The 15,802-nt window shown below is 47.8% G+C and overlaps 4 protein-coding genes across 5 annotated transcripts; all 4 read left to right on the forward strand.

Annotated features, from left to right (window-relative positions):
• Nucleotides 1–1,263: 1,263 nt before the first annotated feature.
• LOC117863430 (uncharacterized) lies at nucleotides 1,264–4,727 on the forward strand. The gene is made up of 2 exons (XM_034747126.2): nucleotides 1,264–1,681; nucleotides 4,363–4,727. Exons 1-2 carry the CDS (start codon nucleotides 1,408–1,410, stop codon nucleotides 4,398–4,400), a joined length of 312 nt encoding a protein of 103 aa, XP_034603017.1. The 5' UTR covers nucleotides 1,264–1,407; the 3' UTR covers nucleotides 4,401–4,727.
• LOC117863427 (uncharacterized) lies at nucleotides 4,582–7,948 on the forward strand. Of its 2 annotated transcripts, XM_034747121.2 has the most exons (5): nucleotides 4,582–4,723; nucleotides 4,818–7,052; nucleotides 7,124–7,250; nucleotides 7,376–7,477; nucleotides 7,781–7,948. In XM_034747121.2, exons 2-5 carry the CDS (start codon nucleotides 5,155–5,157, stop codon nucleotides 7,838–7,840), a joined length of 2,187 nt encoding a protein of 728 aa, XP_034603012.1. In that variant the 5' UTR covers nucleotides 4,582–4,723; nucleotides 4,818–5,154; the 3' UTR covers nucleotides 7,841–7,948. The 2 variants fall into 2 exon arrangements, with proteins under 2 accessions (XP_034603012.1, XP_034603013.1); XM_034747122.2 differs by lacking the exon at nucleotides 7,781–7,948 and having other exon boundaries at nucleotides 7,376–7,625.
• Nucleotides 7,949–7,987: 39 nt separating this feature from the next.
• Nucleotides 7,988–10,068, forward strand: LOC117863429 (uncharacterized). The gene is made up of 2 exons (XM_034747125.2): nucleotides 7,988–8,676; nucleotides 9,632–10,068. The coding sequence occupies exon 1, from the start codon at nucleotides 7,988–7,990 to the stop codon at nucleotides 8,660–8,662; it is 675 nt and encodes a 224-aa protein (XP_034603016.1). The 3' UTR covers nucleotides 8,663–8,676; nucleotides 9,632–10,068.
• Nucleotides 10,069–10,661: 593 nt separating this feature from the next.
• On the forward strand, nucleotides 10,662–14,558 carry LOC117863428 (IAA-amino acid hydrolase ILR1-like 5). Its single transcript, XM_034747123.2, has 5 exons — nucleotides 10,662–11,032; nucleotides 11,245–11,370; nucleotides 12,223–12,537; nucleotides 13,549–13,677; nucleotides 14,094–14,558. Exons 1-5 carry the CDS (start codon nucleotides 10,724–10,726, stop codon nucleotides 14,490–14,492), a joined length of 1,278 nt encoding a protein of 425 aa, XP_034603014.1. The 5' UTR covers nucleotides 10,662–10,723; the 3' UTR covers nucleotides 14,493–14,558.
• Nucleotides 14,559–15,802: the final 1,244 nt, after the last annotated feature.

Raw genomic sequence — 15,802 nt, forward strand, 5'->3', positions numbered from 1 at the left:
CCTACCTGGCGCGCCAACTGGTGTTTTGTACCGCCGACTAGTGATTGTACATCGCGCTCTCCCTACTTCTGATGGCTAGCACACAAGAGATAAGGAGTTATACTGGTTTGGGAAAATCCCTACGTTCAGTTTTGGCAGGAGTCGTGTTCCTTGGATCAAGTGCACTGGACTTACAACAGGGTACTTGCAAGCAAGCGTTTGTGCGTTGTGTGGATGTATGTGTCGAATGTGAGAGAGAGAGAGAAAGGAGGCCCGGTTCCATTTATACAAGTCAGGGACTGGACAACAACGTTGAGAAATGGAGGGGGTCCTCGATCTCAGGCGTGGTCGGATCTTCCTTGCATCAAGAGGCTTCCTTGTCCTATCCCCTTGGCTGGTCATGAGCTTCGCACGCCTTGTACGGTGGCTCCGGTGCGGCGTGGGCTGCTTACGCACGGCCCGGCCTACTCCGTGGTATGCCACGGGACGAAAGCTGTCGTTGACATCTGTACTGGTGACGAATGGACGGGCCTTGATTAGTGGCCTGGACGGGGCGTTCCGCTCGTCCCGGCTTTCTCCGACTTCTTTGGTGCGTTTACGGCTACTCCTTGCAATAACGTCTGTCGCTGGGTTCCACCTCAATTGCGGGATCGTACCGGGCATAGCATGGTGGCATGATCTTGACGGCGAAGGTGATGATGACGCCGGGGTGCGTGGGTGTGTACGGTCGCGCGTGGCCTCATCCTGCAGGCCGTATTGGACGGTCCGAAGGGTGTAGCCTTACCCTCAGACCTCTTGGTTAAAAGTCAGCTCCCATCGCCCGGTCATCTCTTCGGTGTGGGGCGGTCAGGGAGCCACGTCCTGCATTTAATGCCTCTTGTATGGTGCAGGTCTTCTTGAGTCAAGTAGGTGAGGTGCTATGAGCCCCGCCCCCGAGCTGGCTGAGCTGGCGAGTCACGACTCTTGGCTTCCAACCAAGGGAGGTCGGGGGGTGGGCCACAGTATCGTCTGAGCTGTTTTCATGATACTTCTAGCTGTTGAGCCTTTGACCTCTTGGTACTGACCGCCTTAAGCTCTTCTCCTGAGGATACGTACCAGGAACGGTATAAAATTTAATACTCGTGTCTTCGATGAAAATCCCCGTTGAGACCGGCGCGTGCTCAGATACTCGGCGGCCCGGCCCACCAGGATCTGGACTGGGGGCCTGCAGACCCGTCGTCGCTGTCGCGGTGCCGTCCCCGCGGTCCCACCCATGCCGCCGGATCCCCGATTCCTCCAAAAGAATCCCCTAATCCCAAACGACGCAACGCCACCAAACCCGCGACGATCCGAATTCCCAAGAGTTCACGCTTCTCCTCGCCGTCGTCCTCGCCCCGGCGCCGTCAACGCCCCGAGCCCGACCGGCCCCCTCTCGCGCCGTCGAAGAAAATGCACCTGTGGCCGTCGCTCCGGATCCGGGACTCGTTCAAGCATGGGTACCTGCAGAAGCTGGAGCTCAACCTCGGTCACATGAAGCGCGCGCAGCGGGGACAGGGGCAGAAGGGCGAGGGCCAGGACGACCAGGACGGCCAGGCCGGCGACGGGGAGGCGCCGCTGCTCCAGGACCGCTCGCCGCCGGGGTCCGTGCTGGCCGGCACGCTCGAGCTCGCCTGGGACGCCGTCTTGCTCCTCACGTGCTGCTTCTGCTGCTTCTGCTGTGGAGGTACGGGGACACTGGACACGGACGCCTATGTTTCTAGTTGCTCGATTACCATTTGTTATTTTTAATTGCCAAGAGCGCTAGCCATTTCTTCTGGAATCATTTCGATTTTACACCTGGCGTTTTATAATTAAGCTTTGCACTTAGTATAATTACAACTGCAAAATAAAACATTGATTAATCCTCAAGAAATTGTCTTCCGGACACAAGCTCTTTCCCCATAGTACTAACGATTCCATCCTGTAAGAAAGAAGCTTCTAAACCAGTACTGTTGACCATTCCTCTAGTATTACTTGAGAAATATCCAATAATCTTTACAATTGATATTCCCAAATTATAAATTTAGCATCCAATTTAATAAATCTCATTTCACGCAAGTAGAACTTCAATGACCTGCTCATTTTGTATATGTAAAATAGTTATTGGAATGGTCAACAAAGTTTTATATGCTGCAATCTCATTATTCTGAAAATAATTTACTCCTAGTTGAAACTTCAAAATGATGACAGGGTTAGTGTTCTTAGGACTATATTCTTAAAAGGCAAAATAGGCGATTTGGTCCCTCAACTTTACCCCGAGGGTCAAGTTGGTCCCTCAACTTTCAGATTGGCCGTTCTAGTCCCTGAACTTTCGTTTTTGGGTCAAACTTGTCCTTGTGCTGATATGGGTACTATGTAATGGTATGAGACTAATGTGAAAGGTCTTTTTTGCCCTTGGCTCCTTGTGCTGATGTACCATTGTTTCACTGAAGCCATCAATTTAAACCGGTATTCCATAGAAGCTGCAAATTAGATTTAAATGAGAGGACTGTTTCTAAAATGTTACAGCATCCATGTATCATGGAGTCCGTTTATCCCTTCTCTGACAAATGTATTGTGATAAGTCACAGCTCATGTGCATCCCCTAGGAATTTATAGAATTCGGAAAGAACAATGAGGGACTCAACTGCGCACCACAGGGGAATGTAGCATATATGGTATGTCTGCAACCTAAATAAAAATATAGAACTGATATACAAAATGAAAAGGAGTAAGGCCACTGTAAGGAGGAAAAGGGGCATCAAAAGCATCTGTATGACTGTATATGACTCGCAGTTCTATAATCGACTCACATGGACACATATGCAACACAGTTAAAGCTCACATTATCGGCAGAAATTAAGGAGGGGGAGAAGGAGCCAAGGGCAAAAATGACTTTTCGCATTAGTCTCATGACAATATAGAGTACCAAATCAATATAAGGACGAGTTTGACCAAAAAAACAAAAGTTTGGGGACTAGAATGGCCGATGTAAAAATTGAGGGACCAACTTGATCCTTAGGATAAACTTAAGGGACCAAATCGCCTATTTTGCCTTCTTAAAAAATGTTTTAGCAAAAGAAAAGGAAGAGAGGAGGAGAGGGACAGGTTCGAGAAGTTGGGAAAATGGAAAATGGATTTGAACCAGTGGTTGGTCTGCGTAAAAGTGGGCACTAGGGATTCCCGACTTAGTTGTAGTTGATAAACGGGTAGAAAATGGGGGCCATTGATTTGCTTCGGTGTGGCCTGTGCTGCAGCTCATGCCTCAGGTACAGGCTTGGTCTGATGTCTCATTCCTTTTATTTGGTGCAGCGCTGGTCTCCTAATCCGTTAAACTTGGTTCATGTTTTTTTTGTGAACCCTTGGGTCAGTTGTGATTATATTACAGCCTTACAAGGCATGGAGGCAATATTGAGGACATGCCACTCCCCTTCCCTCTCTCCAGTTTTCAGGATACAACTCCATGTCTCACAGACATTAGCTGCCAGTAGCAGCATAAGCTAAATATTTTGACACACCAATTAGTAGTAGCCATTGCTTCTATTGCAGCGTGTAGATTATTCTCACTTATATATATATTTGTTCAAATCACTTATGTTCTTGCAAGTGTTTGCTACGTACTGCTACTCCTGAATCCTTGTGGAACAAAATCGCACTAGAGAAGTAGCACAGTATTTTGACCAACACGATTTAGTTCAGCATGTGTATCAGATTTTAGGTGACAGAAAAGGTTGCTATTTGAAGCTCATGAATTACTTTCCAGTTTTCTGGCCCACCGTCAATATATTTGTTTGGTTAGTCTATTTTCAGGACATCGACAAACTCGTTCTGAACTTCTCTAAGGGAAAATCTTGAAAATCAATTTAAGGTACCTAGTTTGAAGTTGTTGTTAGGTCATTTTGACTCATTGGCTGTTTCAAACCTTTTCATCTCTCCAGGAATAAGCCTCGGTCTCCTCAAAGTACACATTGAACCCTGACCAGTGATGAAATATGGAGTCTTCTCCTATGCCTGTAGAAATTGTATCTCATATTTCTATAAAAGGTGTACCTTGATATGGATCCAATGGAAAGGATCCTAACACCTAACAGTATATGCATAACCTGAAATTATGATTTGCATTTAAACATCTTATAACTTTCGGTGCTTTCTTTTTCACACAAGTAGTTAATTACTGCTAATCAATGGACACCCCACCCTTTTATGCATTGAAACTGTGCTGTATGTTTTTGTTGCTCAAGTAATTCGGATTCTACAGACTATACATTGTGCTATATCACCATTCTGTTTTCTCCTTAGTTCAAAAACGTGGCTCACATGCCTTCTGTTCCCCATGTCAATTCTTTGACTGGTCCTAACTTCGTCTTTCATTGATTAATGTACCAGCTTGTAGTGATGAGGAGGATCACCCAACTGCCCGCTGAGAAGCGCCTTCAGGAGCCTGACAATTCGTCAGATCAGGGGAAACTAGATAATTTATGGACCCGTAGTGAATTGCAGCCAAATATTTTCTGGCAGTTTTGTACATATGGATTTTTCGGTTGCTCCTTGATGGGGCCTATAGATGTCGCTGGCAAACGGATAAAGATCCTCCAATTTCTTTCTCTAGCAAAATTCCGTTTTGTAGGATTTTTCTTTGTGTAATCAGTTGTATGATTGTATCTATGTTCAGGATGCGTGCAATTGCCGTTAGCCCTCTCAGCAAGTGATTGCCTGCACCGCATGACTGCTAAATCTCCTGATTTGCGTGAGGATGTTTTTGCATTCCTTTATCTTGCTTTACTACCTGATACTGTAGCTCATTACACGAAGTGCTTAGCTGTGGTTTCTGGTTTTTTCAGTGGTTTGTGCCACGAGCCCAGGGATGAGGAAGCCCGTGGTGGCCTCATGGTCTGGCTCCGTTGATCCTCTCTCGGAGCACCCACGGCGGCCCATCGGTTTTTGCGTAGCGGAGCGCGGTTTGCGGATCCTCAGGCCATCGCGAGGAAAGCAAACATCTCCTCTCCACGAACACGCCATGCCGACGCCGTGCCCGCAGAATTCCGAGCGTTCCCGTGCGCGCGCGCAGGAGCCTCGCCGTCCATTGCCGAGCACGCGGCCTCGTCGCGGGACTAGGCGGCCGCGCCTGCGCGCGCCAGGGGATCCGCGCCTGCGCCAGTCCAGCTCCAGGCGCGCGCGATGGACGCCTTCTTCAGCGGCGTCGACTCCCGACTTCGGGTGCCGGTGAAGGCGGCGGACTCCATCATGGTCGGGCTGGTGAACGCCGCCATGGAGGACGCCTACAGGAAGAGCCTCTGGAAGGACGGCGACCTGGACCGCCTCTTCCACAAGCTCCGCTTCGCCGAGCTCGCCGTCATGCAGCTCGAGTGGTGCCTCCGCTTCGTGCGCGGCGAGATGTCGGCGGACGACGGCGGCGACGACGGCCACGAGGAGCTGCTCGACGACCTCCTCGAGACGCGGGACCGGATCCAGGCCCGCCTCGACGAGGCCGAGCTCGCCGTCGCCGAGGCGGACCGCGACTACATGCGCCGGAGGCGCGAGGAGCTCGGCGGCCCGTCGCGCGGCAGCGGGGCGCCACCCGCGGCCGCTCGCAGGGGCGGCGCCGAGGACGAGGAGGACGGCGGCCGTGCGTTCGGCAACCTGAGGGGGTCCGTGAGCCGGATGATGTCGAGGATGAGGGCCAGGCTGGAGGACGCGAGCTCCACGCTGGCGGCGCTCATGGAGAGGATGAGCGGCGAGGCGTCGCCCATGGCGAGGCTGCAGGAGGCCGGCCACGAGGGCGCAGGGGTCAAGGGGCTCTCCGGATTCTACAGCGTGGCGCAGCTGCTCATGGAGTTCCAGGAGATGGTCATGGACGCCGGCGCCGTCCGAGACATCGTCGCGTCTTCGTTCGACGCGATGGAGGGGTCGGTCTCCGCGCTGCGTGCGGCCATGGATGAGCAGCAGTGGCTCGTGGACGCAGAGAGGGAGATGTACGGCGCCGTCGTGGAAGGTTTTCTCAGGGAGATCAACGTGGGATCCAATCGCACGTCTTCTCCGGGTGAAGGAGCTCGTACACCTACATTGCAACATGACAGTGACGCTACTGAGAATTGCCTGGAAGAACTCCGATCTCCAAAGGATGAAACTATGCGGCTGCAGTCAGAAAGGCGTATTACAGCAGAGGAGTCAGATAGCAGACAGTGTTATCATTCAAATGAGCAATGTATCTACCGTGAGGAAGCTGAAAGGCTTGCTGAAGAGAGAATTGATTCAGACGTCAGATCTGAACCACAATGTGTGTTATATACAGCAGCATCCAGAGACTTGGTGAAGAAACGGGCTGTTCTGGCTGATGTACAGAGGGTAACTGAAGAAAGAGATGAGGTGGACATCAGAAGAGAAGTACAAATTGAAATATATAGCACAATAGTCAAAAACTTACTGAAAGGAATGGCTGCTGATTCTGTTGATCATCTTATCAATACTTTCATCAAAGATGAAGTGCATGCAGTTTTTCTTGCCAAGACTTTAAATTCTTGGAAGAGCACAACTGAAATGCCTCACAGTGAGGGGCTTATCAAAGAAGAGATTGATCGCATTGTGTTTGGAGGACTGGCAGTAGATTTGATAAGTGTTCATAATTTTAGAGCGATAAAATCATATGGTGAAAACAGTCCCAGAAATAATCTGGGAAGATTCAGCATGATTGACAATATCGAACAGTTAAAAAAGGTGAAGATGGAAATCAATGTAACCACTGAAGATGAAGATGCAGATTCTGATCAACATGGAGTACCTGTGAAGCAAGAGGTTCAGAGTCTCGGTGCTAACTGCGACAGGCGAAATTGCAAAGGCAGTGATCAACAACCTGAAATGTCAACAGACAAAGGTGATGTCCCTGATTCAGTTAAGAACGATGTTGAGGAAGGATTGGAAGATCAAAGGAAGGAGAAAACAGGGGAGATAGGAGTAGGTTTCAGCGTGCCTCCTGAAAATGGAAATAAAGAAATGTTCATTCCATCAACTAAATTTCAGGCAATGTTCATGGATTTTGAAGCTGTTACCTGTGGAAAATTAGGAACAACTGTTCTAAGGTTTGTGAGTCTCCATTCCATAATTTTTCATGACATAAGGCTTGGATAATGGTTTTTTGATCCTTGTCCAGATTGAGAGGCTTGGACAAACAATTGGCAAATTTGGCTGAACAAGTGAGTTCTCTTAAAAAAAGTGAACTCATTTACAGGACAGCTTTCACCGGGCGATGTTGCGACCTCCAAACAGCGGAAGCAGAGGTTAGAAACTATGGGCTCATACCATCTCTTCAGAAAAGAAAACGGCTTGCTACAGATTGATCCATGGTCAAAATCTCTCAATGCTAAAATGGAGATACTTTATATTTGCCTTCCGTGAACTTCAGGTGGATCTTCTTGGCGATGAGGTGGAGCTGCTTCTTGGACTTGTCAGCAAGACATACAAAGCTCTTAATCACTACTCACCAGTTCTTCAACACTATCTTGGGGTAATTATCTAGTTTCACTCAGTTAAATCATCAGAGGGCATAATTAAACTCATTTAATTATTTTGTACCTTGAATACTAGGCCGATGTAAATTTAAAAGGTGCAGTGTTATGCCATCGTGCAACAAAATTTGTTAACAGCTAACGCAATTACTGAATCTACCACTCTGTGTTCCCTGCGCCGCAGCTTGATAACCAAGTTTTAAAACATACATTTCCACAGATATGTCAGTGATTTTTCTCGTTTCATTCTTGAATTGTTCACAAGAATTGATGCTGGTTTGGGCCTTCGTTTGCTGCTTCAGATCAGGGAGATGCAGATCATGCTTGGGAAGGAGCTTGCCCTGAGGCATCAGGTCCAGTAATATATATAGGATAACGCACATATGTTACCACATATTTTCCATGTGTAAAATTGAACATAGTCTATTTTTCCCTTCGCAAATGTGAAAGAAATATGTTTAAAGGTTGAACCGTTGAAGAGAAGGTAGCGGAAAAGTAAAAAAATAATAATGCCATTCCCAAGGGATTATTCTGCAAATTTTCTACATAGGTACACGTATACCATCTGGCATTCTCCAACGGATACTTCTGGAAGCTTCCAGCGGTTACAGCTGCCGCCACCGCAGAAAACCGCGCGGATACTTTCAACCTGCCGTCCCTCGTCTTCGCTCCGCCGCCGCCATCGTGGTTACTCATCTTCGTTTCCAAGCGTAGCCATGGAGCTCGATCTCCCGCCGCAACAGGTCCCGGCGCTTACCGACCTCGCCGCCGCCGTCCACCGCGCCGCGGCGGCCGCTACCGCGCTCTCCACGCCATCTCCGTCCTCCCACGCCGCCGCGGCGGTGGCCGCCCTCCGCGATGCCCACGCCGCCATCGGCTCCTTCCTCTCCAGGCTCGACGCGGCCGCCGCCTCGTCCTTCGACGATCAGCCGATGGCGGAAGGCGGCGAGGAGCTGGAGGTGAACGGGGAGGAGGAGCACATGGTCGGGGAAGTAGAGGAGGGACTTCGGGACTGTGTCCTGCAGGGGAGCAAGCGGCGGAAGCGGCCCGTGCCGCCGTCGTGGCCCCTAGGACGCCGCACGAGCGGCGGTTGCGAGGCGGCGGAGGCTGCCGCGCCGCCGGTGCTGGACGTCGAGGGGCGGCGGCGCGCGGCCATGGATCTACTGCTACAGTTCCATGCTTGATGCGTAGGAGGACGGTGAGTTGCTTTCGTGTTTCGACGCAGTACTTTGTTGGCTGAATTAGCTATTGATGCAAATAATCGTGAGAATTGTTTGCCATTTCTGGGCATTTTTTTAATCTAGAAATCATGCATGGAGAGTTAGATTTGGTGTCAAATACAACGATTGAAATGCGCTATAACGAGAAAACGTTCAAATGTATTCAGATTTGGCCAACAGCTAATGCTGGTGAGTAGTGACAGCTCTAAGTAGGTTGTGGAATGGAACTGATGGTTTGATTGAAGAGCACGTTTTGTGATGCTTCTAAAGATCTAGAAGTCGTGTTTAGCACTAATAGAAACCGAATTGTGAAATCTAAGAACTGTTAGGCTGCCTGCATTGCGCCTTTTCAGGGAGCACATGTAATTAGTATGTCAACACATTTAAGTCAACTTTGTCCAAAGTTTTGGTACGGCAGAGAACTAAAATCAGAAATACTTATGCAATCGTTTTGAAAGTGGCTGAGGTTCGTCTGGATTAACAGGACAGAAAGCTATAGGCCGTAGGTTATCTTTGGTCCTCCTTGGCAGGCCCTTTAGTTTGGTGCTTCTTGACAGGTCAATAATCTAGGTATTGACAGGGAAATTCTTTATGATCGTAGTAAACATTGGTGGAACAAGCACATAGGTATTGGCCTGTGTTTTAACTAATCCGCACTGGACCTCCTACTTAGCATTCTTTTTTTTTAATTTCCCTATCCATGTGTATCGACATTCCATACAGTAGGTAAATTTATTTAAAAACACAGCCCTAAATAAATCTCTTTGCCCCTTGTGAGCTCATCTGTCCACCCCCCCCCCCCCCCCCCCCCCCCCCCCGGGTTGAGCCTGGGAAGTGGTTCTTGCATGAGTAATATTTTCCTGTTGTTTCATCTCAACATTACTACTTCTCCTTGGATCTCCACTCCTGCTAATTCACTCTAGTGATTTTCAGGAATGGTTTTGAACAAATCATTGATTACTGGCGGGAGCGAAAGTTTTCTGACGTTTGAAACCCGTGGGCCATCCTGTTCTTCACGGAGATGCAGGCAATCAGACAGGCAGAGAGTAGGCAACATTATCCCACAGTGGGGACGCTTTGGGATCGGGATGGAGAAAGGGAGATGCTACTTCAGCCGAACTGTTTTCAGCTACTAGTGGGATTTAGGAAGTTTTGATTCCCAATAAAGGGCCTGATCATCTTTGTTCTCAGTTCCGCTGAACGGAGTACTGTCTATACAGCAGTAGTAGCATAGTACGGGTGTAAACTTCAATACCTGTCATATCAGATGTTTAATACTAATTAGGAGTATTAAACATAGTCTAATTACAAAACTAATTACACATATGGAATCTAATTCGCAAGATGAATATATTAAGCCTTATTCATGATTTGACAATGTGGTGCTACAGTAACTATTTGCTAATGATGAATTAATTAGCCTTAATAGATTCATTTCGCGAATTAGACTCAATCTGTGCAATTAGTTTTATAATTAGATCAGTTTAGTCCTCCTCATTAGCATCCGAACATCTGATGTGATCCCGCGAAAGTTTAGCCTATTGTATCCAAACACCCTAGTGATAGTGATCCAAACACCCCAGTGATAGTGATAATGTGATCCTACTAAAGTTTAGCATCTCATATTCAAACATCCCAGCAACAGTGAATTTAGCATCTCGTATTCAAACATCCCAGCGAGCAACAGTGACGGGGCGACAGTGACGGTTGCTTGCTCAACTTGTTTGTCACTGCAGTTGGTTTTCCTCAATGTCTACAGAATTGATCGTTGAGATGTTTTATTCATGTTCATGTTATTCTGAAGTCGGGTGAAACAAACAAAGGGAGCTATAAAATTCAGCAATCGGACCACCTCAAATGGGACAGCTGGTTTGCGTAGGGCTCACGAGTCAGACAACCGGGCCGCGTCCACTGACAGCTGGGTCAGGAAACAAAGCCCATCCGTGATCTACCCGCGAAATCAAGGCTCCCACGTCCCACCTACCCCGAGGCCCAGGCCGGCCGCGAGAGCGGTGCGAAACCACCATGGCCAACGCTCTCCTTCTGCTCCTCTTCCTGTTTCTCTCGCGCGCCTCAGCGGCGGAGTACGGGGAGGAGCTGCTGCGGCGCGCGGGGGAGGAGCGGGAGTGGATGGTGGGCGTGCGGCGCCGCATCCACGCGCACCCGGAGCTCGCGTTCCGGGAGCACCGCACCAGCGCCCTCGTCCGCGAGGAGCTCGAGCGCCTCGGGATCAGCAGCCGCGCCGTCGCCGGGACGGGCGTCGTCGCTGATGTTGGCTCGGGTGCGCTCCCCATCGTCGCGCTCCGCGCCGACATGGACGCGCTCCCGCTCCAGGTCCTTTTCCCCTGTCCCCCCTTTCTCTCTGATGCTCCTCATGGGTCCTGGGGACTCCGGGTGTGGAAATTGAACTTTAGTAGATGATACGATGCTGCGTTTAGGATCGTATTGCCTCATGTTTATGTCTAGGGGATTAAGATGGCTTACTGTTACGGCAGATACTTAGTCGAAATGTTGGATTGATTTCATTCTGTTGGTTCTGACGACAGGAATTAGTGGAGTGGGAGCATAAGAGCAAAGTGGACGGGGTGATGCACGCCTGTGGGCATGATGTGCACACGGCGATGCTGCTGGGGGCAGCAAAGTTGCTTAGTCAGCGTAAGGATCAGCTCAAGGTAAATTACAATTTTATAGTCCTACTTTAATTCAGAGTCATTCCAAAATTGGAGCTTGTTACGAACCTACTCGATTGGTTCATCGATTGGTTCAGTAAATAGGAGTACAGGAGGGTGAATTGGGGTTCAGGATGATTCTAGAGGATTCTAGAGGAAGGGGAAGGGAGGTACGAGATACAATCTAGCCGAAGCTAGCCTCGAGCATGAGCTCGCCGCCGCCGGTTGCCCGGTTCTGGACTTCTGGTCATCGACACCCTCCCTTGCTGCTTCTGTGTATTTGTACTGCCGAGTCGTGTGACTTGCTTCCTTGGGCCAAGGACAAGCTAGCAATCTGGCCCGCTTCCTCACAGTGCCAATTAGCCGGCCCATCTTGTAGCATAGGTTCCTGACAGAGCTCTATTCAGACCTTAGAGTAGAGGCAGTAAAAGAAACTACCTGATCTTCGAGCACTGCAGTCATCATATGATATATCTCTCTGGTTCAGATTTTTGGCATAAAACCCAACCTGAAGTTTTATTTCTCTGATTTCCTGATTACTGACTGTAGGAGCAGCTCCTAGAATTTGTTTTTCTATCCTAATATTGAGTTTCTTTGCCTCTGAATGAGTGAAGGCAGATGCTTTTGTGGAACTTGATTTCGTCCTAAATCTAATCTTGTAGATAGGAATTTTCTGATGCAAGACTGCATGAAGTTAGCTTAATTCTGTAGAGCAATATTAAGACCAGATATTTTCCCTTAAGAAACTAGATCAAATACTTTGCTTAACTACATATATTTCAAATTCCCACAAGTTTTTTTGGTTTGCATATACATGTACATGGATTAATTAATAGATATTGATTTGTGGTGAAGGGGACAGTGAGACTCCTTTTTCAGCCTGCTGAAGAAGGTGGTGCTGGTGCATCTCATATGATAAAAGAAGGTGCTCTTGATGGTGTCGAAGCCATTTTTGCCATGCATGTTGACTATCGGATACCAACTGGTGTAATAGCAGCTCATCCAGGACCCACGCAAGCTGCTGTATGTTTCTATGAAGCAAAAATAGAAGGTAAAACTGGGATGGCTGAAACCCCACACTTAAACGTGGATCCTATTGTTGCTGCATCATTTGCCATCCTGTCGCTACAGCAGCTCATTTCAAGAGAAGATGATCCTCTTCACAGCCAAGTATGATACTGCTCTTGGTAATACTATTTTGCCTCGTGAATTTCTTTAGCACACTACGGAGAGGTGTTGCACATAAACCTAGATCAGAATGTGCAATAAAATCAACATTTCTTTGTACACAAATAACTGGGGCTTGGTTTGGTAGTCCTTTGAAAAAATCTACTGGGCAAAGATGTCCTCCTGAACCTGGTTTTGTCTTAAGAGAGGGGAATTCCTAACCCTTTGGAGAGGTCCTGTCGTGATCTTTGAGCACCCGGGTTCAAGCCCAGGTGGGAGTTCTCTCAACTGGCTTTACCAACTGAGCTATCGCTCGGTTTTCCAATAATCCCTTTACAGTAGACTAAGTAGCATACCCTGTTGCTAAAGATCAACCGTTAGCTAATGCAGACTAACTGTAATACATTTTGACTTGAAAGTTGCTAGTTCGCCCTTTTTCATACATAAGGATCATTCTCAGCATCTACAACCTTGTCCTGAACTCTTGACTCTGCATTCGTTCTAATGAGGACTTTGGGCACACACGGTTGACCAATATTGCTGGTTTTCACACAGAGTGTCTTACAGGGACATGGAATTTGTTTCTTTGTAGCCTACTGAATTATGTTAAAAAAAATCAATTAATGTCTTACTACTCATGAGTGCACCCTTTGGCATTCAGGTGGAATAGTATCGCTCTGTGAGCTGCTCTTTCGAGTGCTTTGTATGGACAACTAACCTTGTACTTGGGAGTTTGTTTGTCACCTAACTTTGTTTTGTGGCGAGTTTTTTACCTTATTTTTCTCCTTAATGAAATGATACGCACCTCTCATGTGTTCAGAGAAGAAAAGGTCTTGCTACTCATGTTTGCACATAGACTTACTCTAGTTGAGAGTTCCTTCATTACAAACGAACAACATAGTCGGCCTATTTCGGTGTGAACAACCTGAGGGGAATATCCATAGTTGGCCAAAAAACTTCTTGTAACATAAAGCCCACAACATCATTGTGCTGATGTATGTTTATTATGTTCAGGTGGTCTCGGTTACATATGTCAAAGCTGGAAAAGCCCTTGATGCCACCCCTGCAATTGTTGAATTTGGGGGTACTTTGAGAAGCATCACTACTGAAGGCCTTTACCGTCTACAGAAAAGGGTTAAAGAGGTTAGTAAAATCATGTACCACGCATGACTTTATTTAGAATTATGTTTACCATAATATCGCTGTCTTCTGAATGCACTGGGACCTTCAGAGCATTGACAGCACTATGCATTTTATTTGGTAATGGCTTTCAAACTACATATGTGATGAATGATATTAATATTAGATACCTGTAATGTAACTAGCCCAGACAGACGTATGAACACAATAAGTTGGAAAGGCATGATTTCTTTATTTGAGTGGTACATGGCAATGTTGTTTGTTGTTTACTTTGCCAAAGCTGCATTAGTGTTTCCCTTTTAAAAACAATCATCATCACTGTGTACGAAATTCTAAGAATACCAGATGCTTCTGATAAACAATACCGCATTAGTGGGATTCTCATATTCAGAAGGAAATGGAAATTCTCCCGTTTTCAGGTAGTAGAAGGGCAGGCTGTGGTGCATAGATGCAAAGGAACTGTCGACATGAAGGGTGAAGAGTACCCAATGTACCCTGCTGTTGTGAACGATTGGAAGCTGCATCACCATGTAGAGGATGTCGGCAGGCGCTTGCTTGGCCCGGACAAGGTGAATCCCGGAGAGAAGATCATGGCGGGGGAAGACTTCGCTTTCTACCAGCAGCTAGCTCCTGGCGTTATGTTTGGCATCGGAATTAGAAACGAGAAAGTCGGCTCCGTTCACTCAGCTCACAACCCTCATTTCTTCGTTGATGAGGATGTCATTCCAATTGGGGCAGCTTTGCATACTGCCATAGCAGAACTGTATCTCTCTGAGGCATATGCTCTGAACGGAGGAGGGGACTTGCGGTCTCATTGATGTTCTTGAGTCGAACAGATGGGTTTAAAATGGGCAATATATAAGTATACATAGCATTACCGCGCACATCTGGTGCATTTTCTCTGATAACTGGTTTCAAACTACGAGTGCCCCATATGCTTCTGCCAAAGAATTGTGCAACTATGTAAATTCAGATTTCAGACAGTAACGGGCCCTTCTCCATTTTTGCAGGTAGCAGTAGATGTTGGAAAATTAGGCAATTGTATGATTAAATTCCGAACTATATTTCTCATAAAAGGAATTAAACTTAGCATGCAAGACTCTAACGTACCAGACATCATGTTCTCATAAAACATGCTGAAATAATAGATCAAATCACAACGTACGTGCTGAGCGGGCGCAGGCGTGATGGGAAGCGGTGCCGACGGAACGATAACAGTGTTGCGGATGGAGCGCAGCAGACGACGAGCCGCCGCAACGCCGGACTAGGACGGAAGACGAGCCATGGTGAAGACCTTGAGCAGTTGCGCAGAGCACTTCCCAAAAACCTTATTTGCCCTGGTGCAGGATCACAAGAGCGAGAGGTTCCGGAGACCTACTCTCCCATTTGCCGGTGCACGCAGATGCTCGGGATGGAGTAGATTAGCGAGAAGAGACAAAAACCTAACTCGTACGGACCACCTTAGGGATACCCTAACTTGGGGCCTTCCGTATAGTAGTCTATATTGCATCTATTCCAGGAGGGAGGTGGTCCATATATATAGGGAGGAAAAGCCCCAACACCCTCATCTATTAGCAATATAGGATTAATAGATGGTATACCCCCTCTTACGCTAATGAACCTTTAAAATTTATTCAGAATTATCATTTATATGGGCCAAGCCCATATATCTAACAGTAGAAGGGCAGGCAACCGTGCACAGATGCAAGGGAGCTGTCGAGTTAAAGGGTGACGACTACCCGATGTACCCAGCTGCCGCGAACGACGAGAAGCTGCATCGCCACGTCGAGGACGTCGGCAGGCGCCTGCTTGCTCCGGACAAGGTGAGGCCCGGGGAGAAGATCATGGCGGGCGAAGACTTCGCTTTCTACCAGCAGCTGGTTCCTGGTATTCTGTTTCCCATCGGAATCAGAAGCGAGAAAGCTGGCTCCGTTCACCCGCTTCACAACCCTCATTTCTTCGTCGATGAAGATGTCATTCCCGTCGGGGCTGCGCTGCATGCTGCGCTTGCAGAACGGTATCTGGCCGAGGGCTCCGCTCCGAGCCAAGGAGACCTGCATTCACGTAGTTGACCTTGAGCTGAATAAATGGTTTGGACTTCGGTATGTGACTGTGTACGTGTACGAGT

This window comes from Setaria viridis, chromosome 7, assembly GCF_005286985.2.
Source record: "Setaria viridis chromosome 7, Setaria_viridis_v4.0, whole genome shotgun sequence".
In the NCBI taxonomy this organism is placed as follows: domain Eukaryota; kingdom Viridiplantae; phylum Streptophyta; class Magnoliopsida; order Poales; family Poaceae; genus Setaria; species Setaria viridis.

Coding starts and splice junctions, on each gene's coding strand:
- LOC117863430 (XM_034747126.2), top strand. CDS start 1,408: ATGCACCTGTGGCCGTCGCTCCGGATCCGGGACTCGTTCAAGCATGGG. Junction 1,682..4,362: donor CTGCTGCTTCTGCTGTGGAG/GTACGGGGACAC, acceptor TTAATGTACCAG/CTTGTAGTGATGAGGAGGAT.
- LOC117863427 (XM_034747121.2), top strand. CDS start 5,155: ATGGACGCCTTCTTCAGCGGCGTCGACTCCCGACTTCGGGTGCCGGTG. Junction 7,053..7,123: donor TTAGGAACAACTGTTCTAAG/GTTTGTGAGTCT, acceptor ATCCTTGTCCAG/ATTGAGAGGCTTGGACAAAC. Junction 7,478..7,780: donor TTCTTCAACACTATCTTGGG/GTAATTATCTAG, acceptor TTGCTGCTTCAG/ATCAGGGAGATGCAGATCAT.
- LOC117863428 (XM_034747123.2), top strand. CDS start 10,724: ATGGCCAACGCTCTCCTTCTGCTCCTCTTCCTGTTTCTCTCGCGCGCC. Junction 11,371..12,222: donor AGCGTAAGGATCAGCTCAAG/GTAAATTACAAT, acceptor TTTGTGGTGAAG/GGGACAGTGAGACTCCTTTT. Junction 12,538..13,548: donor ATGATCCTCTTCACAGCCAA/GTATGATACTGC, acceptor TATTATGTTCAG/GTGGTCTCGGTTACATATGT.
- LOC117863429 (XM_034747125.2), top strand. CDS start 7,988: ATGCCATTCCCAAGGGATTATTCTGCAAATTTTCTACATAGGTACACG.